General features: G+C 41.8%; 1 protein-coding gene across 17 annotated transcripts in view; it reads right to left on the reverse strand.

Moving 5' to 3' along the window:
- Positions 1-1,778: 1,778 nt before the first annotated feature.
- Positions 1,779-13,754, reverse strand: part of FKBP5 (FKBP prolyl isomerase 5) — a 50,180-nt gene continuing 38,204 nt past the window's right edge. For 15 of the 17 annotated variants that reach the window (XM_084611340.1, XM_084611341.1, XM_084611332.1 and 12 more), the window contains 7 exons: positions 11,602-11,758; positions 10,304-10,394; positions 8,857-8,940; positions 7,085-7,253; positions 6,608-6,789; positions 3,371-3,610; positions 1,779-2,006 (listed from right to left, as the gene is read on the reverse strand). In XM_084611340.1, the coding sequence (XP_084467466.1) occupies positions 1,920-2,006; positions 3,371-3,610; positions 6,608-6,789; positions 7,085-7,253; positions 8,857-8,940; positions 10,304-10,394; positions 11,602-11,758 (1,010 nt within the window). In that variant the 3' untranslated portion in view covers positions 1,779-1,919. Of the gene's footprint in view, positions 2,007-3,370; positions 3,611-6,607; positions 6,794-7,080; positions 7,254-8,856; positions 8,941-10,303; positions 10,395-11,601; positions 11,759-13,754 lie in introns of those variants that run through there. The other 2 variants (XM_084611338.1, XR_014709192.1) reach the window with 2 other exon arrangements.

Raw genomic sequence — 13,754 nt, forward strand, 5'->3', positions numbered from 1 at the left:
AAATATATTTAACATTGTTTAAATCCATTACCAAGTTGTTTTTTTAAAGCTGCTTTCCGTTTTGATGGGATCACACTGAAATACAATTAAATGCAACCAACTCCCTCTACTATGCCCACAGGAGAGGCTAAATTCTGCCCTTAAGTACATAACTGCCAATGAAAGTCAATGGCACCTTTGCACGGGTACACCAGGGCAGCATTAGCATGTGCCTTTATATAATGAACGGACTCCATCACTAGGATCAAGGAGATTTTCAAATTGGTTCCATCATCAACCATGCACATTCCCCATGTCACAATGCAAGGCCGAGAGACTGAGAAGTGAAGAGAGAGAGCCTGCTGGTTTCTACAGCATTAAGGAAAAAGAGCAAAATAAAATCCTGTATTTGCTAAATGGAGAATAAAACTGATAGGAAAAGAAGTTTTATTTTCAAGCTTCAAAAGGGGGTATTACAAACAAAGGAGAGTAAATAAAAATTTAAAAGCTGTTTTAAAAAGGTAGTGACAGTGTCCCTTTAAGGTAGAAGTATGTACTAGGTTTCAAAGGAGCCATAATAGTGTATGCTGAGAATGTGTATTCCCAGTCAGATCTGTAAGTCACAATGTATTTCTGTGCTTTGTAGGTTATTAATAAACAAATACAGATCTCACCAAAACACCAGTGAGTGCTGGATAAAAGCTATACATTGGCAAGCTATGATTCCTGGTACCACGTATGTGCAGCAAGAGACCAAATAACCATTTTGAACCACAATATTTCATCTGCCCTTTTTTTTTGCACAACCCCCTAATAAGCTGTAAACGCCATTTAAAAAAAATTAAACCTGCAGGTTGTAAATTAAGCATCTGAAAACAGCAGCTTCTGAAAACAATTGTTTGCACACCACCAACATTAAAACGTGGTGCAATTTTTTTTTAAAACGTAAATAAATTAACTTCCAGAATGAAACACTTTTTAAAAGCCAAATTATAAATCCCTAAGAAGAGAGAGGAGTTCTAATGGAAGTGATGAAAAACGTAACTGAAGCAGCACTAGTGGGAGTGCCATTGTAACAGTTTCCGAAAAGGAAATGGGAAAGTCATGATGAAATGCAGGACTTTAATGCCGGTTCCTGTCACCACATTGTAACATCCCCAGAAATGTATCCAAGAAACCTCCCGACAGAAACCAACCCCCACGAGGTCATCACCACTGAACGTAACCAGAAGAGCTAGATCGTTCAGTCCCCTGTGCTACAGAAACCTATTTGAAGTCTATACTGGAGTGAGAGAGAAGAAAGAAATTACAGGAGAAGGTAACCTCTCTGCTTCTGGCTTTCAAGTCCATAACACTGCAGCACACAAACCATGGCACGCTGCCTTTCACTTTGTTCTAGTAGGTACAGCAGGATACCCTGACTTGGTAGCACGTGAGTCAAATTTGTTTTTAAACAACATCATAGGCCCAAGTTGTGCTATTACAGTACAACCAAATGCAATACTGAATTGTACAGCTGATAGCTCCTACATTCTAACTCATTTCAGAGGACCCTGCACATTGTATGGAAAATTGACATGAGCTGAAATAAGCAGGACTTGAGCCGTCTCAGTCAACCCTCTTAGTGCCAAGTTTTGTTGTTTTTTTTTTCTTTTTTTTGTCATTCCCCCTTTCTTTTTAAAAAATATTTGTTCCACTTGGGGTGGTCCCACTGTCCCTTTGCTTCTGCTCCGCTGCTGACCATGCTCACAGCAGAAGGGCTGTTTAAACATTTTTGTTTGTGAAGCTGTGGGTTAGGCATTTTGCTTCCACGATCACACAAACTGTAACAAGCTTTACAATAAACACTGTGGAGTCCTGAGTTCCGCAGAAACCTGTTTTGGCGCAGGCCAAGTTCATAAGGATCAACTTTCCACCTTCTCCTCCATCGGATGTGCCCCTCAGACTTTGCCTTCAGCCACTGGAGTTTTTAGCCCCTCTTCACATGTTGCTTTCTCCGCCTCGTTCTCTCCCACGGCTTTGCTGGCCTGCACAACAGCAAGTAAACCACGCACGGTTAGTTGAGACACAAGCAGTAGTCAAGACAAAGGGAATCCAAGGGTCCTCACATGCTTTAGTGAGGACAGACAATCCCTGCAAACACATGGTAAAGGAAATCTCTTCCTAATCGCAGATTGCCAAAGGCGTAGCAGAGGTAGTAATACAGCGTGCACAGACAGGGAACGTGTACCTTCTTGGCTAAGAGAGTTAGTACATCATATGCAGATTACACTCCACTCCTCTTGGCTAAGGGAGATTAGGTACATTATAGAGGGTACTGGATTCACCTCTTAGCACCTTCTCAACTAATTCACAGGAACAGGATGTTGTATCGTTCACCCCTCCTCTATGGACATTCGGTCCCATCACTGAGGACTGTTACCGAAGTGGGTGTTTGGGGACATGGGGGAGTAGAAGAGGGAAACAAGGTAAAACCCCTCAGGATAGACTGTGTGGATTTATGGATGGCACTATAGCGAATGCTCAGATACCTTGGGCCAACACTATAGAAGCAGAAGAACATTATTCCTGGGAGAGCAACTCAACTGGCTAAAAGAAAAGGAGGACTTGTGGCACCTTAGAGACTAACCAATTTATTTGAGCATGAGCTTTCGTGAGCTACAGCTCACTTCACTTCCTCTGTGTGTCACAGTTAATAGCCCTGAGTATTAATTGATCCTTATGTAGCAATTTCTGGCAGAGTTAATTATTTGGCAGGGTTCTTTCTTTCTTTATCAGGCACCAGTTCTGAAGGTAAGGCTGTAAAGGATTTATACAAATTGGTTTCATAGCTCATGTATTCCCTCCTGCTAGAGTACTGTGTGCATCAGGTACTTGTTTGTTTAGGCGACTTCACAGCCTGTTGTGGCAAGAAAGAGACATTTATATTATAGATAGAGGGAATGGAGTCTTATGTTGCAAGACACATGCTTGATATCCAGTGGATTTTCACTACCAACTCCTATCAGACATTTCAGGCCTAGCAATAGAACTGAATGACATCGTCAATCCAGCAGAGGTCAGCAGTGACCAGGAGCATGCCACCAAACAGCTGCTAGATGGAAATCATAAAATTAAGTCTTGGTCCCAATCCTATTCCCAGTTGGGAAAGGTTCACATTGCAAATACCCTTAACAACAACTGATACCTGTGATATCAGCCTCAGCTGTAGAGAAACCAAGAATGGACCATCAAGAAATACAAAGACTCTCTTTCCATAGACTTATCTTCTGTTAGAAGAATACAATCTGCAGTTCTGTTAATCTGGTCCCTTTCTCCATCAAAGTTCACTTAACTTGAGTCAGCTATCAAGTCATAACGGATGCGCTCCAAGTGTCAACACAGTACAAACCTTTGCATCTCTCTCTGCAAACTTCTTGAACATGTTGGCATATATCCTCCGGTCACGCTCATTGTGCTCCTTCATCTTCTTCTGGCAGACCGTGATCTGGGACTTGGCAGCTTTGTTCTGCGGGTTTACTTCCAGTACTTTTTGAAAGTCACATTTCGCCAATTCAAATTCATTCATTAGTAGTCTGGCTTCACCTCTCCTATACAACCCCTTCTCGTTGACTTGATCCAGTCCTAATGCCTGCGAACACATATTTCCACATTAATGCTGAATGCCATCTTAATCTTTGCTAGTTACCCTGGGGTTTCCCTTTACTGTACTCCAGTTAATGCAGGCAAGGACTGCGCTGGAGGGAATGATTTTAGCAAATATGCACCAGGCACGATTTATAAAAGATGTACATGGCCACAGGTGTCATTGGGTATTTTTGTGCAGAAGAGTCTGCCACCAAAAGGCACAAAGAAGAATTCCATTACCTAGCTATCTGTTAGGTTGCACAACAAAGGAAAGCCTGGTCGCACGCTACTCTTTGGTAAGATGGAGTGCTCGATTCTGATCTCACACCAGTGTAACTTCACTGACTTTGCTGAAGTTACTCCAACTAAGATCAGATTAAAGGGATAAATACTTCCACCACAACTCAAAACCTAACCCCCTAAAATGAGACATTGCTGTAAGACACCTCAATAATGTTGAGCGCTCCTTGCCCTGGAGTCCTATGCAATGCTGGTTCCTAAACGCTCTGCTTACGTGAATTCGTCTCTCTTTCAGAGGCACTGCAAGTTTTAAAGCCTCATGAAGCATGATGAAATTGGAATGGCAGGAAAGGCTTGAAATCTCTACAGTGCTCCTAAATTGCCCTACACAAAATGGCACCGGCCTCCAGTATTGGTTGAAAATCCACATACTTATACTGCAGTTGATTAATATTATAACTGGACCTCCCTCTCCCCCCAGAAAGTAATCTAGTCAGTGGGAGACAAACCCACAAATGCAAGAATTCATGGTTAAGTACCAAACCCAAGCCTAGAGGAGCACATTAAAAAGTGACACTCTCAGCACCCACTAAAGTTTAAATCCTTAGCAGCATCTTTGTTTTTTCACAAGTTTGTTTCACTGTGTTAAGCACCTTCCGGAGGCAGCTGTATTACTTTCTCTCCTTCTTTAAAAATGATCTTCAGTTGATTTACACTTAGTTGTGTATCTCTAATAGAATTCCCTATGACAAGATTTTTATCTTGCATATTATTATATATTACACACACACACGCCTACCCAAGGCAGAATTTGGCCCATTGGTAATTGTGAGTAACTGCATTATTAGTACATGGAAAGAATGTAAGACTCATTTAAAAAAGGCTTTGTTGAACAAATGTACCGTGACTCATGATTACACGCAGAAGCTGATATTTAAAGGTTTAAACTTTATTTTTTTCCAGTTCAAATGATTAACTTATACTACAAATCAAGTCTGAAAGAGTCCTAACCACAGAAGTCTAAGACAAAACTTAGACAAAGTTCAAGTTAAGTTAAGTTTAAGTTAAAAACTTAGCACAAGACAAAAACTTTCAACACTCTAGCTTCTAGTTTACACAAACTCCTTTATTGCTGCCTGCATGCCCAATATGCTTACATGTCTGCTGACAATGTTGACATTCCAAAAGGCTGCTGGTATGCTGAAGAATGTCACTGATGCACAGGCCAGCACCTAGGGGCTAGATTCAAATTAGCTGTGCCTGGGTAGAACCCCACTGAAGTCACTGTGGTCTATCCACATGGATCCAGCTGCAGGATCTGGCCCTAAAAGTCATACCCTCTGGCTCCAAATTTCAGACAAAAACACTCTTTTTTAAAAGAGCAAAGGGCTAAATTTTGAACACCTGAAGATTGGGTGGACCACACATCCCCATCTGAAATGCTTTTCACCATCCAACCAATCTGTACCAGGTAGTTACTTTGGATGACTCATCTCCTGAACGAATTCTGTAAAGCATTTTATTTTAAACAAAAGTTTGCATGAAAGACACTGTTCAAAATAAAATTATACCAGCATTACAAAGGAGCTTAGTAAAAATGAAATTGTGTCTTTTTAAAATCTTTGGGACCAAAACTCCCCTGGACAAGTGCACATAAATTCCCTCATGAGGGTTCACAAGATGTGCAGCACAGATCAAGAGAAATAATCAAACATCTGAAATTGACCTGGTTCAGATGCTTGTATGTTCCTGAAACTTAACAGATTGGTTTCAAGTTACTTTAACTTCTCCATCCATAAAGCAAAACGTCACACAAGAAATACTGAGATTCTACAAAAACAAGTCTATACTGTCCAAGTGCCACGATGAAAAAGTACGTTAGAACAGGACACATTATAACAGGTACAGCAGGAGTAACACAACACTCTGCTAGCATTTTTCATCTTTTAAAAAAACTTCAGTTTAATGATCTGTAACAACATTGCTAGACAGAGCCAGGCTCAGTAAGAAAGATTTGTTCGGCTCTACTTCGCACCCTTCCAGAGATATAGGCACTTTGATATGAAAAGGTTGATTTGTATGCATGTTGTACGAAGGGATGGATTACTGTAACTATTTTCAACTTTCGCTGTTAAATGACTAGCAGCAGAATACTGTTTCAAGAGCAGAATACATACAAGAGTAATCTTATTTAATCCCAGCACTGGGATTTTGAAGTACACTTGTTAATCTATAAGGTTATTAATATGGCAAGTCCACAGAATGTTTCAATTGCTTGTTTTCCTGATTACAAAGATAGTCTGGTCATCCTAAACATACGAAGGCTGGCACATTATAAACAAGACAGATACAAAATGCAGTTATTTGGACTGAGGTTGTTTGGGAATTAAACACTAATCAACTTCTGAATATTTGAGAAGCCAAAATTGCTCTTAATTCACATTTTAATTGAGAAGATTCTTGTTTGATGCCAGCCCTAATTTTGTTCTATGTTGCTTTTAATTTTGTTTGAGTTGTAATGTGTCCAAGACCACTCTGTGCGTAACTTTATAAAAATGTGCTACTGATCTACCCCTCCAAAAAAGTAACATTCAGAAAACTTTAAGTTTCAGTTATCAGCCCACCAGAGAGGAGACTAAACTTACACTGAAGTTTGGAAGTTGCCTCTGGAATGTAGAGAAATTCAATATAAGGGAAGAGGAGAAAGACAGGAGAGGTAATGGACAGAAAAACAGCCTATTCTAGCCAGGTGTACCTTTACCTTATCGCAGCACTCAACAGCTTTGATGTACTCCCGCAGCTTCAGGTAGCACATGGCCAAGTTGAGGAAGGCTGCCAGCAAGAAGGATTCAGCTTCTTTAGATTCCCTTTCTGATAAGCCATACTCCATCTCTAACCAGGACACAATCTTCCCATATTGAATCACTGCCTGCATGTACTTGCCTTCCTGGGATGAAGGGAAGACAAGGCTAAAGGATTGTTATTTGGCAAACTGAAGCAGATGCGCTTCTGGAACAGTTTTAAGACAGTTTAACAATCTGAACCACCTTGAGTCTTTTAAAATTAAAAACAAGGGGGTTGATTTTCAGAGGTGCCGTGCACTCACAACTCCAGTGAAAGTTAACGGAAGCTGCAATGCTCAGCACCTCTGCAAAATCAGGTCCTGTTTTCTACTCCCCACTCCCATGAGTGCTAGGAGGAATGCCCACACATCCCACCATCCTAGGCTTTCACCTGCCTGAGGAAATGAACTCAGCATTAGCCTGGTCCAAGTGGGAGACAGTGCTTCTCTCCTGTCCTTCCCTTTCAACGGCCATCTCTCTCTTTTCAGGGTTCCAAGGAGACACTCCCCTTGAAGCTAGGAGGGCAGGATGCTTGCAAGCCATCACCACCTGATAGGATGCCCACTGTGGGAGTAGAGAAAGATTATGCCCTTTCCCCTGCCGGACAGGCAAAACTAGAGTACAAAAGGCAGTTTCCAGGGACCCAAAAGATGGGTGTCCCATAGTTCCCATGAGATATAGACTGAACAGAGAACTGCTTATTCAGAAACATGCTGTAATACAGGGGGAGAAGGACCAATGGTGTTCATCCAGTTTCAGAAATTAAACAGCTTCACAGCTGAAAGCGGAAGGCTGAAAGGCAAGGATATGATGTGAAAGGCAAAGATATGATAAGAGATCTTCATTAACTCAAATACAAATCCATCAAAACAGCCAACTACATTTAAACAACATGACTTGTAACAAATAATCTTAACTGTACAGATAAAAGATGCTAATATCGCCCGACAGAGCAAAGTCTGGAGACTAAAACATCTTCTCCAAACCCGCTGTAACCTTGATGCAAGCGATCTGTTTTTCAAGGTCAGCTATATTTTGATGCGTCCCTGAATTCAAGTAATTTCTTTCCACTTACAAAATGGACAGTGCGTATCTTCCTTTCAATAAAGCTCTCTATTATTAGGAGCTATTATAATGGTCATGCCAGATAAAGCCAATATCCTGCATGGCACAGTGGCCAGTACCAGATGCTTCAGAGCAAGGGATGAGAAACCACACAGCAGACAGTTTAGAATAACTAACCTATACAGGAATTTTCTTGGCAATTCCTCTCAGTGTTGAGCTTATATCCTGAAGCAGGAGGGTTTATAGCCCCATAAATTGTATTTGGCATAATGTAAATGTGGATATTCTCACGAGTCATATAACTATCTAATCCTTTTTTTGAATCTTGCTAAACTCTTGACCGTAATATCTTATGGCAATGAGTTCCATGTATTAAATTTGCACTGTGTAAATAAGCATTAGCGGTATGAAGTTTGGAAGTCATAAGGCTATACCATACAAGTGCCCAAAAAGGCAGACAGTAGTGTTAAACGAAGAAACCTTTTCTTAGCGATACCTCCTTATTTAGTAGGAGCCACTTATCAGGCAAGAACAGTCCAATACCGAACTGTTGTCCTACATTGCAGCTCCTTCCTCAGGCTTCTGTGCTATGCCAAGATGGGAAGCTCAAGTTTTCAATAGACCATATTGGTCATTTGAAGAGGAGGGTAGGCAGGAGAGGGGCAATATTTGCCTTGCCTAGGGCTAAAACTGTTTGGGAGGGACAAACTGTGACATTTTATGCCTGTTCAATGATGTTTTAGAGCTTGTCTACACAGGGAAGTTAACACACAGCAAGCTCACGTGTGAATTTACAGCATGCCAGCTACTTCACATTAACTCCCCATGTGAACACTCTGCACACTAAAAGCGCCCTCGGGCAATTAAGCTAAAGCACACAAAGGCACCTTCAGTGTGCTATGAGTGTGCGCCCAGATGGGGTTTAGTGCACAGTAGCTCGTGCACTGTAAAGTCAAACTCCAGTTTGCTGCACATTAACTTCCCGTGTTGACAAGCCCTTCAATTGTTTCTCTGAAGGGTCCACCAGCAATTTAAGAAAATGTTAGACTGGAATCCCAGTTTCATTTCTTGGCGACCCAGTTTCTACTAAGTCTTTACAAACCTTGAAATACACTGTCCCTTTCTCTTTGACAATGGCAGCCTGCTCAAGTTTCTCTTTGGTGTCCATCTCCCAGGATTCTTTGGCCTGTGTGCAAACATTTATAACAACTGTTAGAAGATGAGACAGGAAACAATATCAGCTGGAGTTCCTGACTTCTAGGGCGGCTCCTTATCCCAACTTGTTTGTCGTGTTGTTGTAGCCGTGTTGGTCCCAAGATACTAGACAGACGAGGTGGGTGAGGTAATATCTTTTATTGGACCAACTTCTGATGATGAAATAGACAATCTTTCGATCTACGTAGGGGACCTGAAGATCTCTGTGTAGCTTGAAAACTTGTCTTTTACCAACAGAATAAAACAAAAGGCATCACCTCACCCACCTCGTCTCTCCTTATCCCAACAACAGAAACTGACTTCTAGAAACCCAGATTTCAAGACATGCTGACTCCAAGCCACACTGCTATTACCAATTCTTTGCCATGCCAATGCTCACTCATTATCTGAAGGAGTTTGTTCTCTGGTGTCAGGAGGAAGCCACTTTGCCCACTGGAGGCAGCTAGGAGGAGTGGATCACAAAAGCAAGTATGGGTCTATAGTCATAAATAAATCCTTTATCTGTCCACCAGATACATTCAGCTTTAGGAATTAAAAAGGCAATAAAGTCAAAATGAGTGGTCAGTCCTGTAACCTGAGACTCAAGTCCTTCACATCAAGTGGACAGAGCTGTCTAGGATTTCTCCTTGACTGGCTGGGTTCGTCAGTGCTGTGTGTTAAAGAAAGCCATTCTGTGTCTAGGATCAGGTAAGAGGACACTTGTTTAACAAGACTGGTTCATTCGAACCCCATGTGCTCCAAAACCCCATTCAAAACAACATACCAGCCAGCATTGGAGGGGTGGGTAAAGTGTCTCCACGGGGAGAAGGGAAATTCTGTCCTCTCCCTTGTTAAGAGATCGGGGAGGGAAGCCAGGCACAAATGCCTACCTCCCACAAACATGCCCCAGGACAGAGCCTGGCAGCATCTGCTCCACCCCATGTACATCTTGTTCTTCATTAGCACTGTACAAACACGGGCACATTTTCCGGCCTCCCAAAGAGGGCGCAGCCTGTTCAGCAGCCCAGCCCTGCCCTCCTTTCAGAGCAGTTTGGCAGGACATGAACTTTTTTGTCTGCAGCCCAGTTAAAAAAAAAAATAAAAAGAAGTACAAAGAGAACAGGCCTAGGAACAAATAAAGGAACAAGTCTTGAAACGCATCCAAAAAAATAAAACAAACCAACATAGGAGAACAAATTAAGAACACCGAGATCTTTGTTGCTGTAACTGCTTTACCAGGGCTGCGTTACAGCCACACCAAATACACAGTGTTAAACGCTTTCAGGGCAGAACAGCTTCCAGTAGTCTTTGAAAGTGTGTGTGTGTTTGTGTTTTGAGAGAAATTCTATTCTCACCTTTTCAAAGCTTTTAAGTGTAACTTCATACACAAGCTCAGCATTTGCCTCGATGCCAAATTTAGGCTTCCCTGCCTCGCCAAACCCATATCTGAAACACAGCATAAAAATAAAGCGTCAGAGGAAAGGGTGTGTGATCAGGCACTTCATTCAATATTCTTATTATTCATGCACACATGGAGGTACGAGTGGGGAGCTACACACCAAACCCTAGAGACAAGCCAGACATTGAACAGGAAACTGTGCCAAGTTTCTTGTCAGTGGCAATGTTGTTTTTAGAAACAGGACTGCATTCAATACTATTCCCCTGGCATTCAGATGGGATGCATCACCCGTACTGGGGGGGAGGGATAGCTCAGTGGTTTGAGGATTGGCCTGCTAAACCCAGGGTTGTGAGTTCAATCCCTGAGGGAGCCATTTAGGGATCTGGGGCAAAAATTGGGGATTGGTCCTGCTTTGAGCAGCAGGTTGGACTAGATGACCTCCTGAGGTCCCCTTCCAACCCTGATATTCTAGGATTCTACTCTACTCAGCTCTGCTGTTTCTTCAATTAATTGTATATTTCCATTTTCTTTTAGTATCACCCTTCAAGGGCGGTGCTCTTTTTCCTGTGCCTCTGAAAGGCAGGCTACTTAAAGTTAAACACCTAAATCCATATGTAGGCACCTGACCCTGCAAACCAGAGATTGTCATTTTGGCCTAAATTTATGTCAGTAACTGGATGCCATTCCAACCCTCTCCCAGCGTTTAAACATGTCAGGATAGGATGATTTTATTCCATAAGAGCAAAATGAAGGTATGCTAGATCATAGGATGCTTTGGGTGCATGTGGATATTCCTATCGTCAACCACAAGGCATGTGATTTTGGTCTATGTAATATGCGGAAGCTATAAGGCTGCACAAAAACAAGCTGTGGATTGCACTGATGGTGATGGGTGCATTTCCTTTAATAGTTCAGATACAAATATCTGAACAAGAGCACTCACTCACAACTCAACTCTCCTTAATCCTACGTTTGTGACAGCTTGTATGAATACTATGAACAAAGCCAAATTAGATGTGATTATCTGTTCAACAGACAGTTTCACACAGGTACAACAATGCTCTTGTCAAACTTTCCAGAAACTGAAATTATCAGTTTACAGGTTTGGTGGCTCCTAGGAGATCATAGGGGTGGGCATTTGTAAAGAAGATCCTATGAAAGAAACATATCCTTTTCAGTAACAGTCTGCTACTGAGATGGTCTGCAAGATGCTGAGACAGATACTGCTCACCCAGAGCAAAAAGAGTTTCTTACCGTGGTCCAAGGTACAAGATACAGTATTCTTCTCTCTGCATTTTCTCTAGAGCTTTGTCAATTCCAATTGGAATGTCATGGTCTTCCCCTTCTCCAACAACGAACGTCACATCTCTGCAGTCAAATATTCTGCCACTACAAAATCCTTCCAGGTGGACTGCAGGGAAACAAAACAGAGTAAGAGATGCAAGCAAGGCACACAAAATTGCCAGAAAAGTTTCACTGGGCCGACAGAGTTGCACAATTAAAGACTTTGTTTTTCTATCACTGTCCCCTGCCCTTAAGAGCTTAAAGTACAAGATTAACATTTTTTAATCTTCAGGGAATAACCCAGCTCTATTTTGAGACAGAGACAAATACAGTCTCAGGTGACAACAGTATGCAGCTTCTGGCTACAGGTAAGAAGAATCCTGTCTATAGCATCCATGTTTGTTTATACATAAAGTGAAACCTCTTGTAAGCAACCACCAAATTGTCTTTAAAAAGTTTGCTGCCTACTCCCCAGGTCGTCTCTCAAACAGTTACCACAATGCTGCTAAAAATCTTGGTGATTACTTAAAGTGGCCACTTAAGACAAGGGAGTACCTATTAGTGGTCAGTGATTTTGTGTAAATTTCACTACAATCTGGGAAAAGAAGTGTTTTCGTTTTTTTGCAATATAAAGTTGAAAATCATTTCTTGTGAAAATATCTTTAACATTTGGGGGGGAAAGCTGTCCCTAACCCATAGCTGAACAAAATGTGACAGGCTGAATCTGTAGACTATGGAAAAAGCATGAACTCCCTGCTTGTTTAAGATTCACGTGCTCTGTGCTCTCAAAGTGGTACCAACAACACCCACAACATCTCCTGTAAGTTCAAATAAAAGTTACTAAGAATTGTAAAGCCTGGAGACTCAAGAACCACATTGGTTTAGACTAAAAGAAAAGGAGGACTTGTAGCACCTTAGAGACTAACCAATTTATTTGAGCATAAGCTTTCGTGAGCTGTAGCTCACGAAAGCTTATGCTCAAATAAATTGGTTAGTCTCTAAGGTGCTACAAGTCCTCCTTTTCTTTTTGGGGATATAGACTAACACGGCTGCTACTCTGAAACTTGTCATTAGTTTAGACTGGGTTTCAACTTGCAGATTCTCAACAACGAGAAGTGTATTCATACTATTGTGCCTAGTCACTACAGCGAGGGGTGCTTTAGAACTGTTCAGGGATATATTCCTATTCTGTCTTCATGTAGTACACACCCTGCACTGAGATATGCAACATGGCCGTTCGCTTTCCTTGGGTTTTGGAAAGTTCAGCTCCTCCCTGCTTATGTAAAATCTAGCCAGCTACTGACCATGTGGCCCACATTTCTGGTGGTGAGGAGGTTCAACATTCCCCTCTCCCCTGCCCAGAAGAACTGCAAAGCAAGGCAATGGGAAAGTAACTGAAGGTGTGTTTTCCTTTAATACCTCTCCTCTAGAGAATTTCAATAGGCAGCCTGCTCATGGTCTGATCCCACCATCCTTAGTCAGATACGAGTTCTACTGAAGTCAACAGGACCCTGGCCTGAGTAAGGAAACTGACTTACAGCCTGTAGACCCAGGTATAATTCCTGTTCAGTGCTAACTGGTGCTCAGCTATTCACTTTTGAAAAATTACTGATTTAGGCAGTTTTAACAGGTTTATAAAGCCTTGACCGGTAAACATCAGACAAAACAATCATCGTTACAATTCTGAGCTTCTGTGTGGAGAAACATACATGAATGTAACAATCAGGTCTCTCTATCCAATAGGCGTAGGGTGTCCCATATGGTACATAGGGTGTAAGCATCTTCACATGACCCACTACATGCGGTTTCTGATCATTTTATTAAGTCCACTGAAATCTCTGATCACACACATTTAACAAACCAGGCGTGTCTAACAAATGTTCAAGTTCAAAGAAGTTGGACAGGTGTACCGCTATTTGGGGTAGGGGGGGTAGGGATATGTAATGTGTGCGTTAATTTTTCCATAATCACCCCCCATTTTTTAGCCTTTCCTTTACAGCTGGACTAATTTCCTTTTTCCAGTGAGAGGCTATCAGTAGCCTAGCAGCTCCCAGCAGATGAAAGAGTAATTCTTCATTTCCTTTCGTGGGACCACTTTTGGCTAGGAAGCTCTGGGAGGTTTG

The sequence above is a fragment of the Lepidochelys olivacea genome, assembly GCF_965140295.1.
Source record: "Lepidochelys olivacea isolate rLepOli2 genome assembly, chromosome: 21".
In the NCBI taxonomy this organism is placed as follows: Eukaryota; Metazoa; Chordata; order Testudines; family Cheloniidae; genus Lepidochelys; species Lepidochelys olivacea.